General features: G+C 41.1%; 1 protein-coding gene across 6 annotated transcripts in view; it reads left to right on the top strand.

Moving 5' to 3' along the window:
- Nucleotides 1-19,836, top strand: part of SPATA13 (spermatogenesis associated 13) — a 165,626-nt gene extending 145,790 nt beyond the window's left edge. For 3 of the 6 annotated variants that reach the window (XM_054209240.1, XM_054209233.1, XM_054209249.1), the window contains exons 5-13: nucleotides 1,281-1,417; nucleotides 1,842-2,021; nucleotides 3,094-3,279; nucleotides 5,927-6,106; nucleotides 6,755-6,987; nucleotides 9,377-9,506; nucleotides 10,258-10,630; nucleotides 14,509-14,583; nucleotides 15,849-19,835. In XM_054209240.1, the coding sequence (XP_054065215.1) occupies nucleotides 1,281-1,417; nucleotides 1,842-2,021; nucleotides 3,094-3,279; nucleotides 5,927-6,106; nucleotides 6,755-6,987; nucleotides 9,377-9,506; nucleotides 10,258-10,630; nucleotides 14,509-14,583; nucleotides 15,849-16,030 (1,676 nt within the window). In that variant the 3' untranslated portion in view covers nucleotides 16,031-19,835. Of the gene's footprint in view, nucleotides 1-1,280; nucleotides 1,418-1,841; nucleotides 2,022-3,093; nucleotides 3,280-5,926; nucleotides 6,107-6,754; nucleotides 6,988-9,376; nucleotides 9,507-10,257; nucleotides 10,631-14,508; nucleotides 14,584-15,848 lie in introns of all 6 variants that reach the window. The other 3 variants (XM_054209257.1, XM_054209266.1, XM_054209223.1) reach the window with 2 other exon arrangements.
- The last annotated feature ends 168 nt before the right edge of the window (nucleotides 19,837-20,004 follow it).

Genomic DNA, 20,004 nt, shown 5'->3' with positions numbered 1-20,004 from the left:
TTAAAAAGGTCCCTTCCCAGGCACTCAGGAGTGAGAGAGATGCTCGGCAGGCTGCGCGGCAATTTATCTGGGACACAGTAACCATTATGAAAGGAGATCAGTTCTAGCAGCACATTCTGAATTTTATTTTTTATATTTTGTCGGATTTTTGAGCGCTGTATTATCTTCAGACTCTGTAGTTATTCACAGCTTGGGCCTGCCATAGGAATAAATCTTTAGGGATAAATTAATGCACTCAAGCACTGGGCCACTGGTCATGAACGCTTCATGATTACTAGCTCATGCCCTGATCCGTTTGAACATCACAGCTGGCTTTCAAAGGCAAACTTACTCCGAAAGGGTCTGGCACTGAGCAGTGTGGACGTGGGTCGCTCAGTATTACTTGGTCCCATCAGTCCCCAGTCCTCTTCATCTGCCAGCATGGAGATGATCGCCAAAAGGATCTACCACCCAGCAATGCAGCCCCACATGGGTTTTACAGTTTTATACAGTAACTGCACATGTACGTGTGCACAGGCACAGCCACTGAAATGATGTGTCCCTTGGTTTATGTGGCTGTGTAATAAGATGAAGCCCATCTTAGTTCTGGCTTCTATTTCTCTACAAAGCTGCTTCTTTGGTCAGAAAATGTACACTTATCAAGCCAAGAATTTTTTTGTGATTTGGGGCAATTAGAACAAGTTTTTTTTTTTTTCTCAGGCAGTTACACCATGTCCCCTCAGGCCACCCCATAGGTACCCCACTGCTGCCAGAGGACCCCCAGAACGTGGGAGAGGTGGAGGCAGCCGGCTGAGAGCCAGGGCTGCGGCGTGAGCTGCCCGCCCCTCTCGGGTGGATGGGCACGGAGGTGTCTGGTCATTATGTCCCCCTAGGGGATGTGACGATGTGATGGCACCCAGCCTGGGGCTGACAGCTTGTTGGAGCTCCCTCATCTGCCATGTGGGAAATGGCATTGGGACTTCCCTTCTGAGCCAGGTCATCTGAGGTTTCCTCTGGGTAAATAAATAAAGAAAGAAAGAATGGTTGTAGTTCTATTTTTCACACACAAACAGGAGAATTCTCAGTTTCATCAGCTGCTAAATGAGAAGATTCCGAAGAAGAGTAAAAAAGCATTTAATGGCGGAAGAGCTCTTTTCCTGAGAGCTCTGCTGCCCTCCACTTCTGCTGTTATTGTTATATTCGCGACAACAAAGGCAACTTCTCAGCGATTCCTCTTGCACTGTTATTTTTGGGGAATCATAACAATGATGCAGCAAACAGCTGTTGCACCTTTGTTTTAGTTGCTGCAGATGGTGGGACCGAGTCTTCGGCCTTAGTGGACGACAATGGCAGCGAGGAAGACTACAGTTACGAGGAGCTGTGCCAAGCCACTCCCAGGTACCTGCAGCCTGGAGGGGAACAGCTAGCAATTAATGAGGTAATGTCCTGGGCTTCGCATCGCTGTAACGATGGGGGTGGGCGTGTGTGTTTTACACAGGTCTGAGGTTTCATATTACTAAAAAGTGCAACGGCAGTAGCCAGCATAGCGAAGAATCCAGCAGCCGCGGTGTCCTGTCTCTGGCAGGGCCCAGGAGCAGATGCCAAGGGCAGAGCACAGTGACTGGCACTTCACCGGGAGTGTGACTCGTTAGCCTGTGTGACTGCTCCGGAGTAGGACTCTAATTGTTCTCACTAATAAACAGATGCAGAGATTTCTGAAAAATCCATAATTTTAGCTTTATCCTGTAACAGGAGTAATCATGGGCGCTCTAGTGAGGTATTTTGTTTGGTCTTTTAGTAATTTATAAACAGCTCGTTGTTTATCTTTTGTCCTTCACAACCTCCTTTTCTTCCCATCTCAGCTGATAAGCGATGGCAGCATTGTCTATGCAGAGGCTCTCTGGGACCATGTGACTATGGATGATCAAGAGCTGGGCTTCAAAGCTGGAGATGTCATTAGAGTTCTAGAAGCTTCCAACAAAGACTGGTGGTGGGGAAGAAATGAGGACAAGGAAGCCTGGTTTCCAGCTAGCTTCGTCAGGGTGAGTAACTCTCTTGCTTTGGCACCATTGTCACGCGAGATTCCTAGCAGAGTACAACAGCAATGGTCATGGCATTACATTTAAGTGAAGGGCCTGATCCTCAGCATCTTTGCTTCTGAACATCAGCAGTGTAGCTGCTAATGACTTCACAAGGAAAAAAGCAATAGAGAATCACACCCCAGGATCCCTTAGCTCCTCCGACACCTTTTACGCTGGCTTCTTCCTTTGTGTGGTCCTTTGGTAACCAGGGGAATTTCTCAAGCAGAAATGAGGGTAGCAGAAAGCTCAACCAGGAGCAACCAGCGTACGCGGAGAGGACACAGCAGTTCTCATGAGGCAGCGGGGAAAGCTGCAGGGATTTCTTGGTAAAATAGGGCTTAATTTATTATCACGACACCGTGTAGGAATTGGTTCACAGTCTGAACTCCCCAGTTAGAACTCAGCCAGATTAATGACAGTATGACTCTTGAATGGTATAAAATTAAGCTATGTTTCAGAAATTAATTTAAAGAACTTTTTGAAAGCCTGTAATGAAGCTTGGGCCACGCTGTATGAAGTACTACACAAAGTGCAAGAGATGGTTCCTGCCTTTGCCCTTCCTAGATCTCCAGCCAACATGGGCAACCAGACAAAAGTTGAAAAAGGAGGTGCTGTTATCCATATCGTAGAGGTGGGGAACCGGGGCAGAGGGAAACTATTTAGAAGTGTTTGAGGCGTCTGCTTTTGTAATTTTTACCCACATGCTGGCTTGGCCAAAATAGCACATAAACTATTAGTAAGGGTCAGAAATAACCTTAAGTCTAAAAAATACACAGGGGACACAATATGGTATCTTTCCAATCCTGTGAGTAGAAAGCCGTGTATTTAACCAGCCAGAAATCTCAACACTTTATTTGAATATGCAGTGGGTACAATGAGATAAATCTTTTTGTGGCACCCTCTCTATAAGGTAAGAATGGGAACATTTCTGTAGCGAGTCCTCTCTTAATTGTAAGAAGTTGGTAACAGTTTTATCACATTTTGTAAAAGTTCGCTGCTTTACTCTAGTTTGCTTTGTTTTTTCTGGCTGCAGCTGCGAGTTAATCAGGAAGAAGTGCCAGAGAATTGTAGTAGTATCCAGGATGAAGAACAAGATGCAGATATTAGCAAGCATCGTCAGAAAATAGCTGAAAACAAGGATCAGATGAGAACCAACGTTATACAGGAAATTATGAACACAGAACGAGTCTATATCAAGCACCTCAAGGACATCTGTGAGGTACATGCTTTAACCTGAGGGCGTTCTGCTGACCTAATGTGAACAAAACATCCCATATAAGTTGAAAACTGGGTTGGTTTCTCGTATCAAAATATTCCCCATTGCACATCTGAGGCTGTCAGTCAGACCCGACTTGTGTCCTCTTACGGTTTTCTTCTCTGACTGCCACAAGGCACCACTTCCTTTTTTTTAAAAAAAAAACAACAGTCCACTTTTGACATGGAAATAGTGCTTTGTTTATCTGACCGCTATTTCCATAATAATGAGAGAAGGAATTCCAGTTTATTTGTAACTTTTTACCACTTGGTTTAGATAGAAAACTTGCAGTAACTTTAATAAAATAATTACAGTTCAGGGACAAAACTTTTTCAAAGTAACTTGCAAAAAGAATGTTTGCTGTGTGAGATTTTTTTTTGTTTTCTCCAACGAAGAGATTTTTGCTGGGTGCTTAGAAGAAGTCTTCAAAGGTGTTTTAGAACTACCTTGCTTGTTTAAACCATAAAATGTGGGGCTTCCTCTGCTTTTTATTCAAATTTTGTTGGAGGCTCACACTTGGACAAGAAGCTTCTTAATATTTTCACTGAAGTTTCCCTCTTTGGACATGGACTGTGACGCATTTGACCTGTATTTGACTTGTGTTTGTGGTTAGCATCTGGAAGGGTGCTAAGCAACCTACCAAAATATTCTTTGTACCCTTAGTTTGCTAGGTCTCTCTCTGTATTTGTCATTTTGTCATCCTTTAGTCTGCCACTCGTTAGATTCTTTCATGGACAATAAAGTAGACAAGACAGCAGTGGGTTTCGGTTGGGTTTTGTTTGTTTGTTAGATCAGGCCTTTTTTATGCATTTTGAAGAAAGAAAAAAGGGAAAACCAAAAGATAAGAACTGGTTGCTAATTAGCTAATTTTAAAACATTAAATGTAGGTTTTGTCATTTAGATTCACTATTCACTTAAGCTAGTAAGCTTGACTGTGTGCCTAAAAGATCAGGGAGGAATTTGTACACGCAGCTGTGTCGCTGCCACAGTTAGCCAAGTTCTAGGACATGACTTTCATATTTTACTGGCCTATTAATTCTTAGACTGATATTAATAACTAATTTTCTCTAATAAATGTATTCTGTACCTCTCTTAGATCTGACAGGCCTCTGAGTTTAGTTCAAGAGTGCAGACACACATTTTCCAAGCAGAGAAGTGATACTCCGTGTTCAACATGTGGGGTAGAGATGGTCTGCTTTCCTCAGAGCGCCCCTGTAGGGTGGTGCAAGCAGGACATAAGGCTGAAAATACACTCAAGTAAGACTAAGCCAGAAAAGCTACTGCAGATAGTAATCCAAATTTGCAAGCTCCGCACCAGAATGAATCACTAGGACTGGTGCAGTCAGGATCACGAAGCTGGAGTATACTCAGAAAAACAGTTTACATTCAAGAAGTGTCTGCAATCCACATTACAAGAGCCGCACGCAGGGATTAGTTTTCCTTGTCCTCCTAACAGTAGTAAATGTGGTAGCTGGCTTGCAGCGTAGCCGCTGCACAGCTCTCAGAGCAGATGGCTGCGGAGGAGACAGGAATATTCATGTCAGTGCCAGCAATATTCAGGGTTGCTTCCTGGTAAACCTCACCGGAGCAATCGCAAGGCTTTTTACAGCTGTCTGCTCCCAAAGCGATTTGGGGGAAGCCTGCCCGAAAGCAGCCAACTGGAGGAGCCTGGCAGATAAGCCCTGTCCCACCAGTTAACCTTCGCGCTCCTCTGTACCCCGGCGCCGTAACTGGTAGGAGAGCATGAGCACAGCAGCTGTTCCTGGGTGCTCAGCCCCTGCGCTGTGTCCTCCTCGCCACGCTCGGCTGTGTGGGACAGGCACCTGAGGATGTGTGGCTGTGCGTGGCAGCGGCTGCTGCTGCGTGTTTCGGCCCTAAGAGGCCCCCGATCGCACCTTTGCTTAGTTACGCGAATGCTGATGAGATCTCATGTCGGTTACTGATGGCAGAGCAGAATTTGCTCTGAGGGCATTTTAAAACTGGAGGACTCCGTTGTGTGTCTGCTTAACATTGGATACGAATAAAGTGAACTGGCCCCCTGTGATGTTCTTACAAGTAAAGAGACAAAAACTGGAAAAGTGCTTGTATGTGTGGTCTTGCCAATACTGTTACCTCCTGCCGATACCATATGGATTTTACCAAACAGCGGCATTCTGAATGCATTATAATATGTTCTTCATTTGTTTCTCTGGCTTAGACTCTGCCCTACTTAACTACTGGTTAAGGAACCAGTACTTAAGCCCTGGCAGAAATTGTCTTTATATTAATTGTTTTAGGGTTTGTTCTGATCCATTGGAGAACTGTTGTGGCACAGAGAAATTGCTATGCAAATGCACGGCAGCTAAAGTAGCATCGTGGGTTTTACACAGTCTGCGGGTTTCTGGTTCCCTGAATCATTTACGGTACTGTGAGACAGAAGTTGGACTGCCAGAATCAATGTGTAAACATTTCGGATGCAAATCTGAAATTGCGCGGCCATGTGTGTGGCTGTGGAACCGCTCACCTGCCCATGGATCCACAGGGGTTTGGCCAGCTCAAAGGGGCTTGTTCGGGGTAGAACCTGTTTTCACATCTTCAAACTAAAGAGGTTTTTTTTAAATTTCGTTTCCAGGGTTATATTCGGCAGTGTCGCAAACATACAGGAATGTTCACCGCAGCTCAGTTAAGCACCATTTTTGGAAATATTGAAGATATTTACAAGTTCCAAAGGAAGTTTCTGAAGGATCTTGAGAAACAGTACAACAAAGAAGAACCTCATCTAAGTGAAATAGGGTCATGTTTTCTTCAACACGTACGTTGCAGAAGTCGATTTTATTTATGAAATTAACAAAATATGATAAGAAAATGCTAAGTTACCATGTTAGAAGGGGATTTTAGTAACAAGTGCTTATCAGATACTCCACTATGTATAGATAGCATTTTAGCATGTAAAATATTTTACAATTAAAGAGTTATTTAATGGTTTAGATTTCTCCTTATCTTTAGCAAGCATGTAACTTTGTACACATTTTTAAGTTTCCCTTTCAGAACTGTAACGATCACAGATGAGCTGGACTATTTGCAGTGACCTCATATTGGGCATGCAAAAACTTCCTAAAGAAAATAAGGAAAGAAGGTGGTGGGGAAAGAGGCTGTGAGTTCATGATAGACACTTGCTAAGCCTATAGCTGTCTTCCACAAAGAAAAGTACTCTAAAGTGGGTTAGATTATCCTGACTCAATGGAGGTCTCTGTTTCTGTGTTCTTACAAAGCAGGTACATAGTTTTGACAGTTACAAAGTAGATTTCTGCATAGTTTCAAGGCTGATCAGCCAGGAAACAATATAGGAAATGGATTAATTAATCTAATGAGATATAACAGATGTTACACAAATATCTTTCCTGCTTTATAGGCAAATACTTTAGTTAAAGCTTTGACTTTTTTCTTTTTTTGTTAATAGCAAGAAGGCTTTGCTATTTATTCAGAGTACTGTAACAATCATCCCAGTGCCTGCATTGAACTTTCGAAACTGATGAAACAGGGCAAATACCGTCACTTCTTTGAGGCCTGTCGCTTGCTTCAGCAGATGATTGACATTGCCATTGATGGTTTTCTTCTCACGCCCGTTCAGAAAATCTGCAAGTACCCTCTGCAGCTTGCAGAATTGCTCAAATACACCACTCAGGAGCACAGGTGAGAGCATGAAAAACCCAAATCTTATAATAGTTATAACACCTAATTACTCAAGCTTTCTGGGTGACACAACACTGAGGCTTTTGAGAACAGGAACAAAACTCCCATTGACCACTATAGGCAGGAGCTCCTTACTAGATGGGCATCTTGGAACCATCACAAATATTAACCAAAACAGTATCTGAAAATGCAGCACAGGGGACCGACGGGATGCAAGACAGAATGAGGAATAAGTGAAAGAGGGAGAAGGAAAGGAAGAAGGTGCTGAAATAGGTTGTGGGAGGGATGTGTAAATCATAGTGAAAAAAAGCCAATGTGTCAAAGAAATGAAGGAGAAGGAAATCCACAGAAGAAAGGGGGAAGCTGCATAAATGTTATGGACACAAGAAAAAGTAAAGAAGACTTTAATAAAAAACACAATCTGAGCAAGTTTGGAGGTAATGTTTTTCAGAAACTTACTAGTAATAAACATTGCCTTTGTTTGCAATAAAGTCCAGATACTAGATTTTCAGATGGGATAAATAACAATTGAAGTTGCGGGTTATTAGCCTTTCAAGTATACCCCTGAGCTGACTAAATCTTTGACTAAATTAAGATTTTATCTTTAAATGTCTGCCTTTTTGCCTTGTACAACTGCAAGAAAAATGTTCCATTGTGACCCCTGTGCTTAAAGTTCAAATGCAGCCTGAGGCAACGCTTCCTTGTGCAAAGTCTGCACTTCTTTGACCTTGAGAAAACTCCCCGTGGAGACCACGGGATTTTTGCAGGGGACAAAATATAGGGGATGTGAAGTACTGACATTCAGGTGTGAAATGCCTCCATTCAGTTCCGTGGCTACCTGGAAAGTCCTGCAATAACAATTACTAACATGGGTATCTCTAATTTTACTAATTTTAGGAAGATTATTCTGTGAGCTATTAAACCTGCAGATGAAGTGACAGCAAGGTCTTGCCACCTTGCTGTGGCAAGTACGCATAGGACCTGTTTTCCTCTTCTGTGGCACGGGTGGGCGCCCAGTGCACAGAGATGCTCACAGACAGGCAGGCCAACACCCACATGGAGCCTTGGTAAAGCTCCAGCCAACTGGGGTTTTTTTGGTAGCTTTTTGTTTTGTTTTCGTAAAAAGTTTGACAATCCGATGTGTACAGCCTGCTGTGAAGGCCACAGGTTATGCAGCAAATGTAGAATAACGTACACACCAACAGAGAAAGAAGGGACTGAGATAAGGAAGGGCAAAAGTAGCAGTGTGGATATCATGCAGTCACCCTGTGGGGCATCTCCCTGACCTTAGTAGAATCCTGTTAGTGTTAATCTCACTTTTTGTATACAGTGCAACAGGAAGAGTTTCCATAGGTATAAATAGAGAGAGAAGAGTAACATGCAGTAACGCATCCATCAGCAGCAGCTGATGAAAACAGGAACTGAGACAGGAGCAGATAAAAAGGACGGCGAGGCTGACCCCTTGGCAGGATTTATTTCTGGCTCATACTCTTTTCTACCTCTGGCTCCCTTTTCTGCAAGAGGCGTTCTGATAAAGGAGGAAGGCAACTGCTCTGTTGGGACTCTAATGGAAGAAATGCATCTCTTTCCTTCTCTCTTCTCAGAGATCCATTTGAGAAAGGTGAAGGAGTGATGGATGCTATTCAAAGGGGAACGAAAACCTGCTTACAAGTTGGGGGCATTCATAAGCACGTGGGGAGCTCAGGGAAAGAAGGAGGGGAGCAGAGCAATGGAAGGACAGGAGGCTTGCATTTGACCTGGTGCAGGCAGGGGAAGGGGACTGCCCTGGCTCTTACACACTTGTTCCATGAAAACTGGCCACTTTGTCAGCATTGTCTCCTTTCATTCCTCTCTTCGGTGCCCATGTTCTTGCATCCCTCACTCACCCTGTTTGAGGTTGCTTTTGGTACTTTTTCTGGCCACATAGCGTTCTCCATTTGCATTCATTGACCCAGCTGTTGGGAACAAGAAGGAGAGAATACAGTTGTTAAACATGATTAAAGGAATGCCCTTCCCAATAAAATCCCACTAAAATCTTGCTTAAAAATAAATTCCTTTGGTGAAATGTATGTATCACTGAGGACAATGGGAGTTCTACTGTTGTTTTCAGTAGAGCCAGTATTGCAGTTCATTAGTCTACCTCCTCTGCCTCCTTCCACCAGTTTAATAATTTGCTCCTGGACGAAGCATAGTAATACAGCAGCACCGAATTGTACAGACTACTATGTGAAGTTCAGGGTAGCTGAGAATCAGGTTTCTCTTATTTAAGTACCCCGAGTAGAGGGATCAATGGGTAATGTGGGCTAATACTTAAAGCACTGTGACACAGTTTGTGATTGCATCATATCCATTGCCTAAGTGATCTTTGAAATCTGCCTGCATTTCCCAGCGATTATAACAACATAAAAGCTGCATATGAGGCTATGAAGAACGTAGCGTGCCTGATCAATGAGCGAAAACGAAGACTAGAAAGCATAGACAAGATTGCACGTTGGCAAGTCTCTATCGTAGACTGGGAGGTAAGTGTCAGCCTGTCCCTTTCCTGACCAAAGGTACTGTGTACAGTACTTCATGTCCTCTCCAGGATATGTCTTTCTGCATAGTAGGTAGTTTATGGTGTCTACTTTTCAAGTGGTCATTGCTCAGTTAAAAGTCCAGTTGCTTTATTTACAGTGATTCTGTTACTGATTACCTTGTTTATAAATCAGGAAGAGCAGCATGTATTAACATGGGCACTTATCTTTGAGATGACACTGGATTGAGATGACAAAATGGATTTTTTTTTAAAATGCTAGACCTATAAAATCTCCTTTGGGTTTTTGGTAGTTCTGTCAGAACTTGAACCTGCTTCGTTGACTTTAATGATTTTCCTCCTGATTTATAAAGAAGTAAAGTAAAGCAGAAACACATTCATTGAGCTTACCTGTATGAGATTATCTACATTCTTCATGGAAAGAGTGGAATAGGTTGCCCAGGGAGGTGGTGGAGTCACCATCCCTGGATGCGTTTAAGACTCATTTAGATGTGGTGTTAAGGGATATGGTGTAAGGGAGAACTTTGTTGAGTGGCGTTGATGGTTGGACTCGATGGTCCCAAGGGTCTTTTCCAACCTAAATGATTCTATGATTCTATGATGTTTTCAAATCTAATAATAAAAATACGATAAAAGTGAATGAACTTAAGACTTGATTATAAAATGAGACTGGTTAGGCACACAGTAAGATCTTAAAATACGATTTACTTACTACATGTATATGTATCTCCTCTTAGGGACCAGATGTGTTAGCCAGAAGCTCAGAACTGATCCACTCAGGAGAACTGACCAAAATATCAAAGCAAGGCAAAAGCCAGCAGAGGACTTTCTTCCTTTTTGACCATCAGCTTGTGTTCTGTAAGAAGGACTTACTGAGAAGGGACATCTTGTATTATAAGGATCGTATTGACATGGATGAGATGGAAATTGTGGACACTGAAGATGGCAGAGACAAAGACTTTAACATTAATGTCAAGAATGCTTTTAAGATAATAAACAGAGCAACAGAAGAGATTCATTTGTTCTGTGCAAAAAAACAAGAGGATAAAAAGAGATGGATGGAGGCATGCGAAAGTGAAAGGAGAAGAGTTCGGGAAGACAAGGAAATGGGTGAGTGGAAGGATTTCCTCTCTAAAAGGTGTAGAAACAAAGGGGAATGTTCTTGCTTTTACACTTCCTTATGCTTTCTGCAGATGTGCACTCTGCCTTCTGAGAGACCTGACATGACCTATAGCTGTGTAAGTGAAGCCTGTCCGGGTGTGTTTGCCCTGTCGTTGGGGGCAGTTAGCTATGACACCCGTGTCACAGCGTAACCTGTATGATTCTGGTGCATTGCAGAGCAGAATGAGATGTGAGATATGACAAGATGCAATTCATAGAGACCAATCAATAATAAAAATCCATCCAAAATCCTAGCACTTCCGTATGAATCATTGTCCCAAAAACATCTGTTCATAAAGGACACTTTATTATAAAGCCAAGCAGTAAACGATTCTATGATTCTATTCTATTCCATGATTCTATGATTCTACTTGTAGATTTATACTGTCCATGTCATATAATGGCACCTCCTGTGTCGAGGAGACCCGTGCAGTTTCATGGTATCATTGACCCAACAATGGTTTGTTGACAAACCCAACAATAGCACCTCTGGGCAGTTTACAGACAAATGAAGCCTAACCTTGAGTGAGCAGGGAAAAAGGTATCAAATCCTAGGATCAACGTTAGACCCACGGCCTGTGGGATGCTCTAAGGACAGCGTCTTCTGTGTGAATGTACATTTAGGATTGTTATTTTAATTTCTTTTTTGCATAGTTTCTTGCTTGCTTTTAAGATCGGTGACAAAAGCTCCAGCAAAATTTCATTAGCAAAACATACACAGAGAAGACAGCAACACTAATAAGAAAAATAAAACTCTTTTTAAGTCTTCCTAAAGAAGTAATGGAAATATTAGTGCATTTGTATGTGTTGACTACGTGGCAATTTCTCCTTTTTATAACACTCATCACGCTTAGGCTTTGGATGACAGCAGGTTAAAATTGGAAAGGCAGTGAAGTGGATGATATAACTCAAGACATTATTAAAATTTAAACAAGATGCCAAATCTCATATTCCATACTTGCTTGAAACACCTGGTCAGAAGAATAGGAAGACAGGAATAACCCTTAGTTTACAAATGTAAACCTTTTGATCTTAGTGGCTTTCTCTTGTTTCATACCGTTGTAAATATGACAAAAATAAGGCCTCCTCCATATGTATTGTAGATAGTCCATAAACTGAAGAAAATAATTCCAAGTTTACCAATTCATACTCTAAAATCAGTTTTAACTCTTCCCTGTTGCACCAACTGTTGCAATTAACCCCAGTCTTCTCGAGTAAACAACGAAGCAGCCACAGCTAAACTTTCCTCAAACTTTCCCAACTTTTCAAAACCAACTCTTCTCCCCTGCTGAACACCACGGTGTAACGTTGTGACACCGTGGGCACAACACTGATGGCTTTCATGAGTTCTCTGTGTAGAGCTTGTTCAGTCCCCTTGTGCTCATGGGGATGGGTGGTGGCTGCCTTTCCTAATTTACCTAAACAGAACTCTAAAATAAAGTGGATATTGCAAAAGTGTGAAGGTGATCAGAAGGTAATTAAGCAATGCAGAGGATCTGATGATGAGTGTCCAAACAATCCCTCTTACAGCAAAGTTACAGAAAGCCTCCACTCCAGCATACAATGAGAACAGTAGTAGAGTCAAATGGAAGGATGATACGGAATAAATCACAGCTCCTTCACTTTTGTGAGCAGGCCTGAGCAAAGGAAGATAAAATGTGAACATTTTCCATTCCCAGCCTTTCTGAGGAGCACTCTTGAGCTCTTCAAATCTGTATCTACACCTCCTCCTGCAGTGGTTGCTTTATGGAGCACCGGGAGACTGTGTTGAGTGGGCTCAATGCTGTACGTCAGGATGCTTCTGAGGCTCACACTAGTGCTTGCCCTGGGCAGCAGCAGGTCTGTCTTGTGCAGGCAGAGGAAGCTGCAAAGGTGTAGCAGCTACAGCCCTAAATGTCATTATTTCTTTTATGGGGACCTCATGAAAATCAACATACGATATTCAAAAGGGTAATGAGATTTGTTGTAATAACACTAACCCTTATTTAGGGATGGGTCACCAATTCCCGTGGTGCTGAGCGCAAGGATTGCAAGGGAGGGTCCGTCGTGCTTGCTGCTCTTCAGGCACTGTGCAATATAGCGAAGAAAATAAAGTTTAACGAGAAACTGTATTCTTGATAATGGCACATAGGCACAGTCTTTTCTGCCCAGATAAGAGCGAGCCTTCTGGAAACTTGCTTTTCAAATGTCACAACTCATTATTTTGATGTACCTGTTTTGTCACAGGTGTCATGAACCAGAGGGAAGATAGTTGAGTTGCAATAGCTAATATCCATCTGGTCTTGCGAGTCACAGTGGCTTGAATGTTTTCTCCATTACCCAGAAGACTTGCTTCTTTTCTAAAATTTCTTTTTTTGGCATAATTGAACCTTTAGCCAAAACCAGTGGAAAGGCACCAGCATTGTAAACCTCAGGTTTAAATTTATCGTCTTGTTGATTTTGTAAGCTATCTTGCTGGACTTCACACAAAGCCTCTAATCTAACCACTCAGAGAACCAATATGTACCCTTCCAATTCAGAACTGCAAATGGCATTTTACTTCTATTTCAAAGACACTTTGGTGCGAGTCACTGTCTTCCAAACCATATCTAGCTTTTCTTAGCTTTTATGAATATATGGGAAGAAAAGGCCACAGCCAGAAAATCCTTCTCCAAACCACTAATAGTCACCCTAAGAAAGTGGTCTGATCTCTGTTGATGAAATCGCTTTCATTTTTTTAAATCTGTTTCCTTGTTTCTATACAGGAAAAAAAAACCCTGCAGAATAAAATACCCCAAAATTATGGCTAACTGCTGTTGTATTGTAAGCTAATAGGCTGATTTGCAATAACTTCTTCATCAGTTCAGACTAAAATAGTAAAGGGAATTTCAAAAGTATAGAGAAGTGCAGGAAGATGCAAAATGGAATCAAACCAGATGCTTTGCTTTGACTTTTAATTGCGACTTCTGTGCTCTTCACGTGCATATGAGTGAAATGAGTGACAGCATGTGCACCCTGTTGTCTCCTTGTGCAAACTTAACGTATCCACGTATCTCAACTGGCTTGTACGCAGGGAGAGGGAACCGGAGTGCCTGTACCTGGGTTCCGGATGACACCAGTCACTGGTGTCACCTTTCACAGCAGATGCCTGGCATCTCTGTACTCAGCACAGATCAGTCATACACCTGTCACATGATAGTAAATAGCATAAATACCATATACTCTAGCATCAGGTAAGTCATACAAGTATGCAAACAAGTACATGAGAAACCAGAGTGAGGGCTCCAGCCCCAGTCCGATGCAGCCCCAACCACATTACAGCCTGCTTTGGTGTCTGGAAGATGATGTGATGTTGTCTTCTCCGAGTAGAGGGAAAGATTATCCAAATTTGTAGTACTGCGATACCAGTGACTTCAATTTGTTACCCCAAGTTAGCTCAGAGTAAGTGAAAAAAGAAACAGATTCTGCATTTCTGATCTATTACTTGCTGACTCGTAGCTTTCAGAAGTGTTAATTTACACTTTTTTTTTAATCTCTTGTTATCTGGACTTGTCTATAAAAAGACCTTTCTGTGTGGTTTGTTCCACAGTGATTGCCATTTGCAGGAACTGGAAAGCAGCTTTTCCCAGTAATCTACAGTCAAATTAATGTTCCTATTGTTATCTCAGTGAAAAACTATTTTTACATTTATATGACAAAGTAAAACATGCTTCCAAAAACTTCAGGGATATTACTATGAAGATTTACTAAAAATTGTTTCATAGTTTACTTATTTGTTCTAATTTAATGTAATCAAGTATTAGGTACAGTATTTTTATAACTGTGCCCTAATTTACACTTTGACATAGGAATGGAAATCTCAGAAAACCAGAAGAAACAAGCCATGCAGAATGCCCGTAAATCGAGGCATGGAAAAATTAAAGGTGGGTGTTCGGAATTGCTTTACATTCTCACTGTGTTCTGGTGTTCTTCATTTAGCAAATAGCACAATGTGGCTATGGTTGAGTTCTTCAATCTTTTAAAAAATTTTCATGGTTTACATGGAGTTCAAATAATTTCCATTAACCTGTATTTTAATATCAAATTCCAATGCCTTTGTAAACCGTCTACTAAATCAGTGCCCCAGTCTCCTTCAGACAGGCAAGTCAGTATTCTCTTTACTAGAGAAGAAACTCAAGAGGTAAGGCAAGCCGTTTATGTAAGGATGGAAGAAAGTGCATGCAGAGATTAAATTAGAAATGAGGGTTACTGATTCCTTCCTTTGCTTTTACTCAGACAGGTGGTTCTTCTTTAGTAATTCTGTGCTTTGTTTAAAATATCCTAAAGTTCTTTTTGCAAGCCACGTATTGCTGTATTTTTGATAACACACTCAAAATGGCTCCCTTCCGTCCTAGACTGGAAGGAAGGAAGGATGGACCAAAAACGTGTTTCTCTGGAAAGAGCATTTTTTTATTCCTTTTCTGTCACAGAAAATGTCTTGTGATTTTGTCCTTTTCCGTCTTAAAGTCAAATTTGGGTAAATCTCCAGTGTGTTGACAGAATAAATTGAGCAAGTGGGACCACGTTATATCTGCATTTAGGAATGAGGAAGTTGATGTTAGGTAGTCCTCTGCTCCCTGGGATTAATATTATTAAAGCATTTTCTCTTTATCAGTCACTAGATACCTGTAAAATCTGTCCAGATTTTCAGGGGAGTGGCTGAAAATCGTGATCAGGAGATTCTGTTCAGAATGCACAAAGGTCAAAGGCTGAGAACATTAGCTTGGAAAAATATTTTCCAAACTGAAGAAATAACATTTTTGTTAGTAGCAATATTTTACCCAGCCTTATTCTAAGAGTTGACTAAAATACATATAACAATGCTGTGTAAAGTCATTCCTTTGAAATACCAGAATTTACTTGTGCAAACAATATAGCCAGGCTGTGTGAAACTGCTGCTTATTTTTGGTAATTCTGTAATGTTATTTTTACTGATTTTATTCTCTTCTTAAGCCAAATCAATGCAGCAATTAAAAAGACTAACATCAGAAAAGGTAACCTTTAGTAGTGCTTCCATTCGAGATCATGGCAAAATTCACACTGGCTTTATTGACCTTTGAAGTTGTCCCATGGTCCTGTGCTTAAATTTTCCCAGTATTGGTTGCTCTGCTGGCTGACTCATACGCTTTCTTAAACTGTTCTTTTGCAGGTGTAAGCTATAACGGGTGTCCTGTGCCTCCTCCACACCAAAGCCTGCATCCTATTCATCAGCGCCACATCACTGTGCCTACCAGCATCCCGCAGCAGCAGGTTTTCGCCCTGGCAGAACCTAAGCGGAAGCCATCCCTCTTCTGGCATACCTTCAACAAACTCACTCCCTTTAAAAAGTGAGAGGCCAAGGACCTGGGAAGGACATCGACGTGGAGGGAGACTTACTCCAGAGAAGGACCTTGGACACACGGATAAGCTTATTTGTGCTCAGTGAATCTCCAGTTTTGGAGGGAAAACCTTGGGTTCCCTTGAACCAGAAATACAACCTTTGTCTAGAAGAAAAACGCAGTTCCTCAAGACCGCTCTGAAGTTAATGTTGCCAGATGTCAGCATTGCTGATGAAGAGCAGTCTGCCTTCTGACAAAGACAAATTGCTGTTACGCTGAAGCAGCAGCATTTGATCTCGGTTTCTTAGGTATGTTGAAGTAGTGATGGAATCATGCAGGTCATTGTAACATTTCATTTTTCTTAACGTTATATTGATGGCCAAATTGAGGATAGGGAGGAATTTTTCCTTAGGGGTATATCAGCACGGAATCTCAGGAGAGTCTTCTCCTTCCTCTTGGAGCACTGAGCAGAGACCACCCATTAAAATCAGGTGGAGACATCCCATGTGATGAACCAGCTGGTGCAGAATTTAGTGAACCCTAATCCTTCCTGTCTTTTTCTATTAAATTGCCAAATGGCAGGAGGACGTCCCGTAAGGCCTTACCATATTCCAGATTGGAACAGGGAAATTTTATTCTGTCATATAGAAACTTGAACAGAGTGTGAAATGGACTGTAAAGATATGTGCATTTATTGCACATCAGTGGAAACACGAGGAGCCCAGGGCATCTCAGATTGATTACTTTCAGTCACAGCAATATACTGCATGTACGTATGCTTCTCGGTGTAGAGCTTTTATATCACTTTTTGCGCACTTCTTTGCCTGGGAGATGCTTCTTTGTATTTCCAATATGCTTATTTCTCTCTGTAAAAAGTATTTTTTTATTTTCTAACAGAGATAATGTGAATGTACAAAGTCAGAGTTGAGACAGTACGTGCTGGCTGCTGGCCATGTTACATAGTTCTCACACTTTGTATTCATATAGCTTGACTTAGCAAATGTATGAATGGTAATGTAAATATATTGAAGCAGTCTGGATCCATGCTTCTTATACCCAGTCAATTGACAATGAGTTTTGACCAATTATTTCTTCACAAAGAGAAATACTTACTGGAAGGGACAGAGAAATTGTGTGTACTGGAGATGGATTTTTGTCTCAGACTCGTCAGTCCGTACTGGAAGGGGAAGAACCTGACTCAATTAAGGTCAGCTCTGGCCAGCATATGCAATATGTGATTTGCATTGCTATGATTTGCCTATGGCATGAAGTTGCTTTGGGAGAATAACTTCTAAAAAGCCACCAGGAAGAAACAGGATCCTGATATTTGCAGCACTGATCATTTCTGCTTGATAACTCTCATTAAGGATGACAAGACTGCTGTTAATATGGAAGGACAAAAAGACTCCATTTGTTTCAGAACTGATTTGCTATGAATGTCTTTATAATACTTTATTCTATGCTGCTGATTAGGGGCATTATCTGATGATAAGGACAGATCCAAGGGTATTCTCTGACAATGGACACAATCAGCTTTGTCATGAATGTGTAATATATGAAGAACAAACACGGGGCTAGAGGCCAGGCGTCTTAACAACAATGTAAAAAAGCCTTATTTTAAACATGTATTTGTTCCTACTGCTATTGTTACCTCTGTATTTTTGTTCATCGTCAGTGTTGTGAAGCCCACTAGTTGCTAGATTTTGGGGCTTTGATAACTTTGTGTCAACTTGTGCAAAGCCCAGGTTTGTGGTTTTGATTTTAAATGACATCTTTTGACAACTGTACATTTCAAATGCCTTGTGTATATAGCTCAGCAATAATACAAAGTCTGGTGATGCTCAGCCGAATTGTTCACCGCATAGTGAACTTCATTGCTTGTGCTTTCCCGTAGTGATGGAAGATGACCTGAAACAGTTAAGAACTGGGAATACGCACTGACATTTTCAATGATTCAGCTTAAAGAAAATGCACGGGAAAGTTAGTGAAAAAAGCTGGCTGGGTTGTATTTTTCTTTTGATGTTAAAAACAAGCCATTTCTGTTCAGATTTTTTAAAAAAGATAATTCTAATGCTCAATTTACACACAAGGAGCAGACTTCCAAATGCAGGCATGGATGCATGCCCTTCCCCTTAAATGAGTGACCCTTTTGTGTTTCTTACATAGCCATTTTTGTGGGTACTTACCACATTCGGGCCTGCAAACCAAAGTGATGCACATACTGTGGAAGTGGAGATGATGTTTTTCATAATCACATTTTGAAAGACTTGTTCTAGATGCAAAAAAAATGTCTGAAGTTGGATTGCAGTGCTCACCCAGAAACTTTCCCAGCTGGGCCTGAAGATATTATGAGATCCACACTTATTTACATGTGTCTTTGCTAAAATGTACTTCCTTCCAGGGCTCAGTTCTGTGGAGTGCTGGGAAAAAAAAGGAGGTTTTGGGATGTATCTTCTGACATGTCAGTGTCCATGAAGGCACTTCCCACATAGTGCTGGTGCCTTAGCCCTAAAAATGAACAGAAATGTTTGCATATGGTTTGGGATGCAGCAGGCTTTTTTTTCTCAAGAAGTGAATTTCAGAGAGATAAAAAGCAAATGTTTCATGGTGCAGATTACTCAGGACAGTTTTACATATAGTACCCTACATATAGACATGGTTGTTTTATAACATTCTCTGTGTCTTTCTTTGCAATCTGACCTTGCAAGAGATTAAGATAATATATAACAAGACAGGCCAAACTTAGACTACACCATAATCTTTTAAACTACTTACAGTTAAATGAAAACGCACAATTACATTATCCAACAATTAAGACAAATATTTACTTGGGGTTCAGCCTGCCTTTAGAGTCTGTGGGCAAAAAGAGTTGCAACTAAAAGGTAAAAGTTTGTATTCTAGCAACTCTTGCCCTCATCCTCCTGATGACAAAACTGATGCATGATCAGAAAGGTGTGACGGCAACATCTGTTCTTTTCCTCTCGCTTTTGCATGCTTTAAGTTACTAAAAAAAGTTCTAGAGCAACTACTAAGCACATTTGTGCCTCGTTCAGATAAAGCACAGCCAGAGCCTTCCCGATGGCCTGCTGAGCAGATAACCTCAGACTTTATGCATGAGATGCAGTAAAATGTAATTGTCCTCAAATGTGTTCCCACTGAGTTAGGAAAATGCCAAACCATAATTGCATCTAACTTGGAGCATTTGATGTTTAAAATAATAAGATTGTTTTACAAGTGGCTCTTGCCATGCTAAATTTCACATTGTGTTTTAGTGGTCAGTGTAATAACGGAGTTCCAAGACAGACTACTCAAATGGTCCAGGTTTTAGTTGTCTTTTGAAAATAATTATAACAGAGTTTTGGAGCCAAAGGTCTTTAGCCATAACTAACACAGTACCTTTCTTTGACCGCCTTTCCGCTTTTTTTCTGTTTGTGTGACATTTGTATGTAGGAGATGCCTTCCGAACGATTTCTAATTTAAAACTATTTGTTGTAAATACTAGGTATGACTTGCGTATATATATTATTTTGACAAGTGTTTTGTAACATTTTATCTTAACGTACATTACTTTGTGCGTCTTACCATCTGTGTGCTGTTACACGTGTTGTAAATGAAGTGTCCTGGCTACAGAGCAGATGAATTGGCTGTTGACGGCTGAAGTACAGTGTATAGAACTGCGGTAGCTTGATGTGAATTTCTTCTGAAGTAATTGCATTACAAGGTTTATTTGCTCTTGGAACATTGTTTGTCAAATGAATCTATTTTCTAGAAATAAGTACAAACTTACATTCCCATTATTTTTCTCTTATTGTACATGTTTGAATTAAATAATGTACGAAGCTGAAGTTCCTCAGCTGTGTCTTATAAAACTTTATTGTGCAATTTTAGAATTTTTTTTTTAATTGTCTACAAAGTATCCTCTGGGATGCAAAAATGTACCGTCATTTTATTATTTTAAAGCAAAAAAAGGTCACACGCTCCTCTCTT

This window comes from Rissa tridactyla, chromosome 1, assembly GCF_028500815.1.
Source record: "Rissa tridactyla isolate bRisTri1 chromosome 1, bRisTri1.patW.cur.20221130, whole genome shotgun sequence".
In the NCBI taxonomy this organism is placed as follows: domain Eukaryota; kingdom Metazoa; phylum Chordata; class Aves; order Charadriiformes; family Laridae; genus Rissa; species Rissa tridactyla.
Note: the sequence above shows the minus strand (reverse complement) of the source record. Positions and strands in the feature narration are given on the sequence as shown.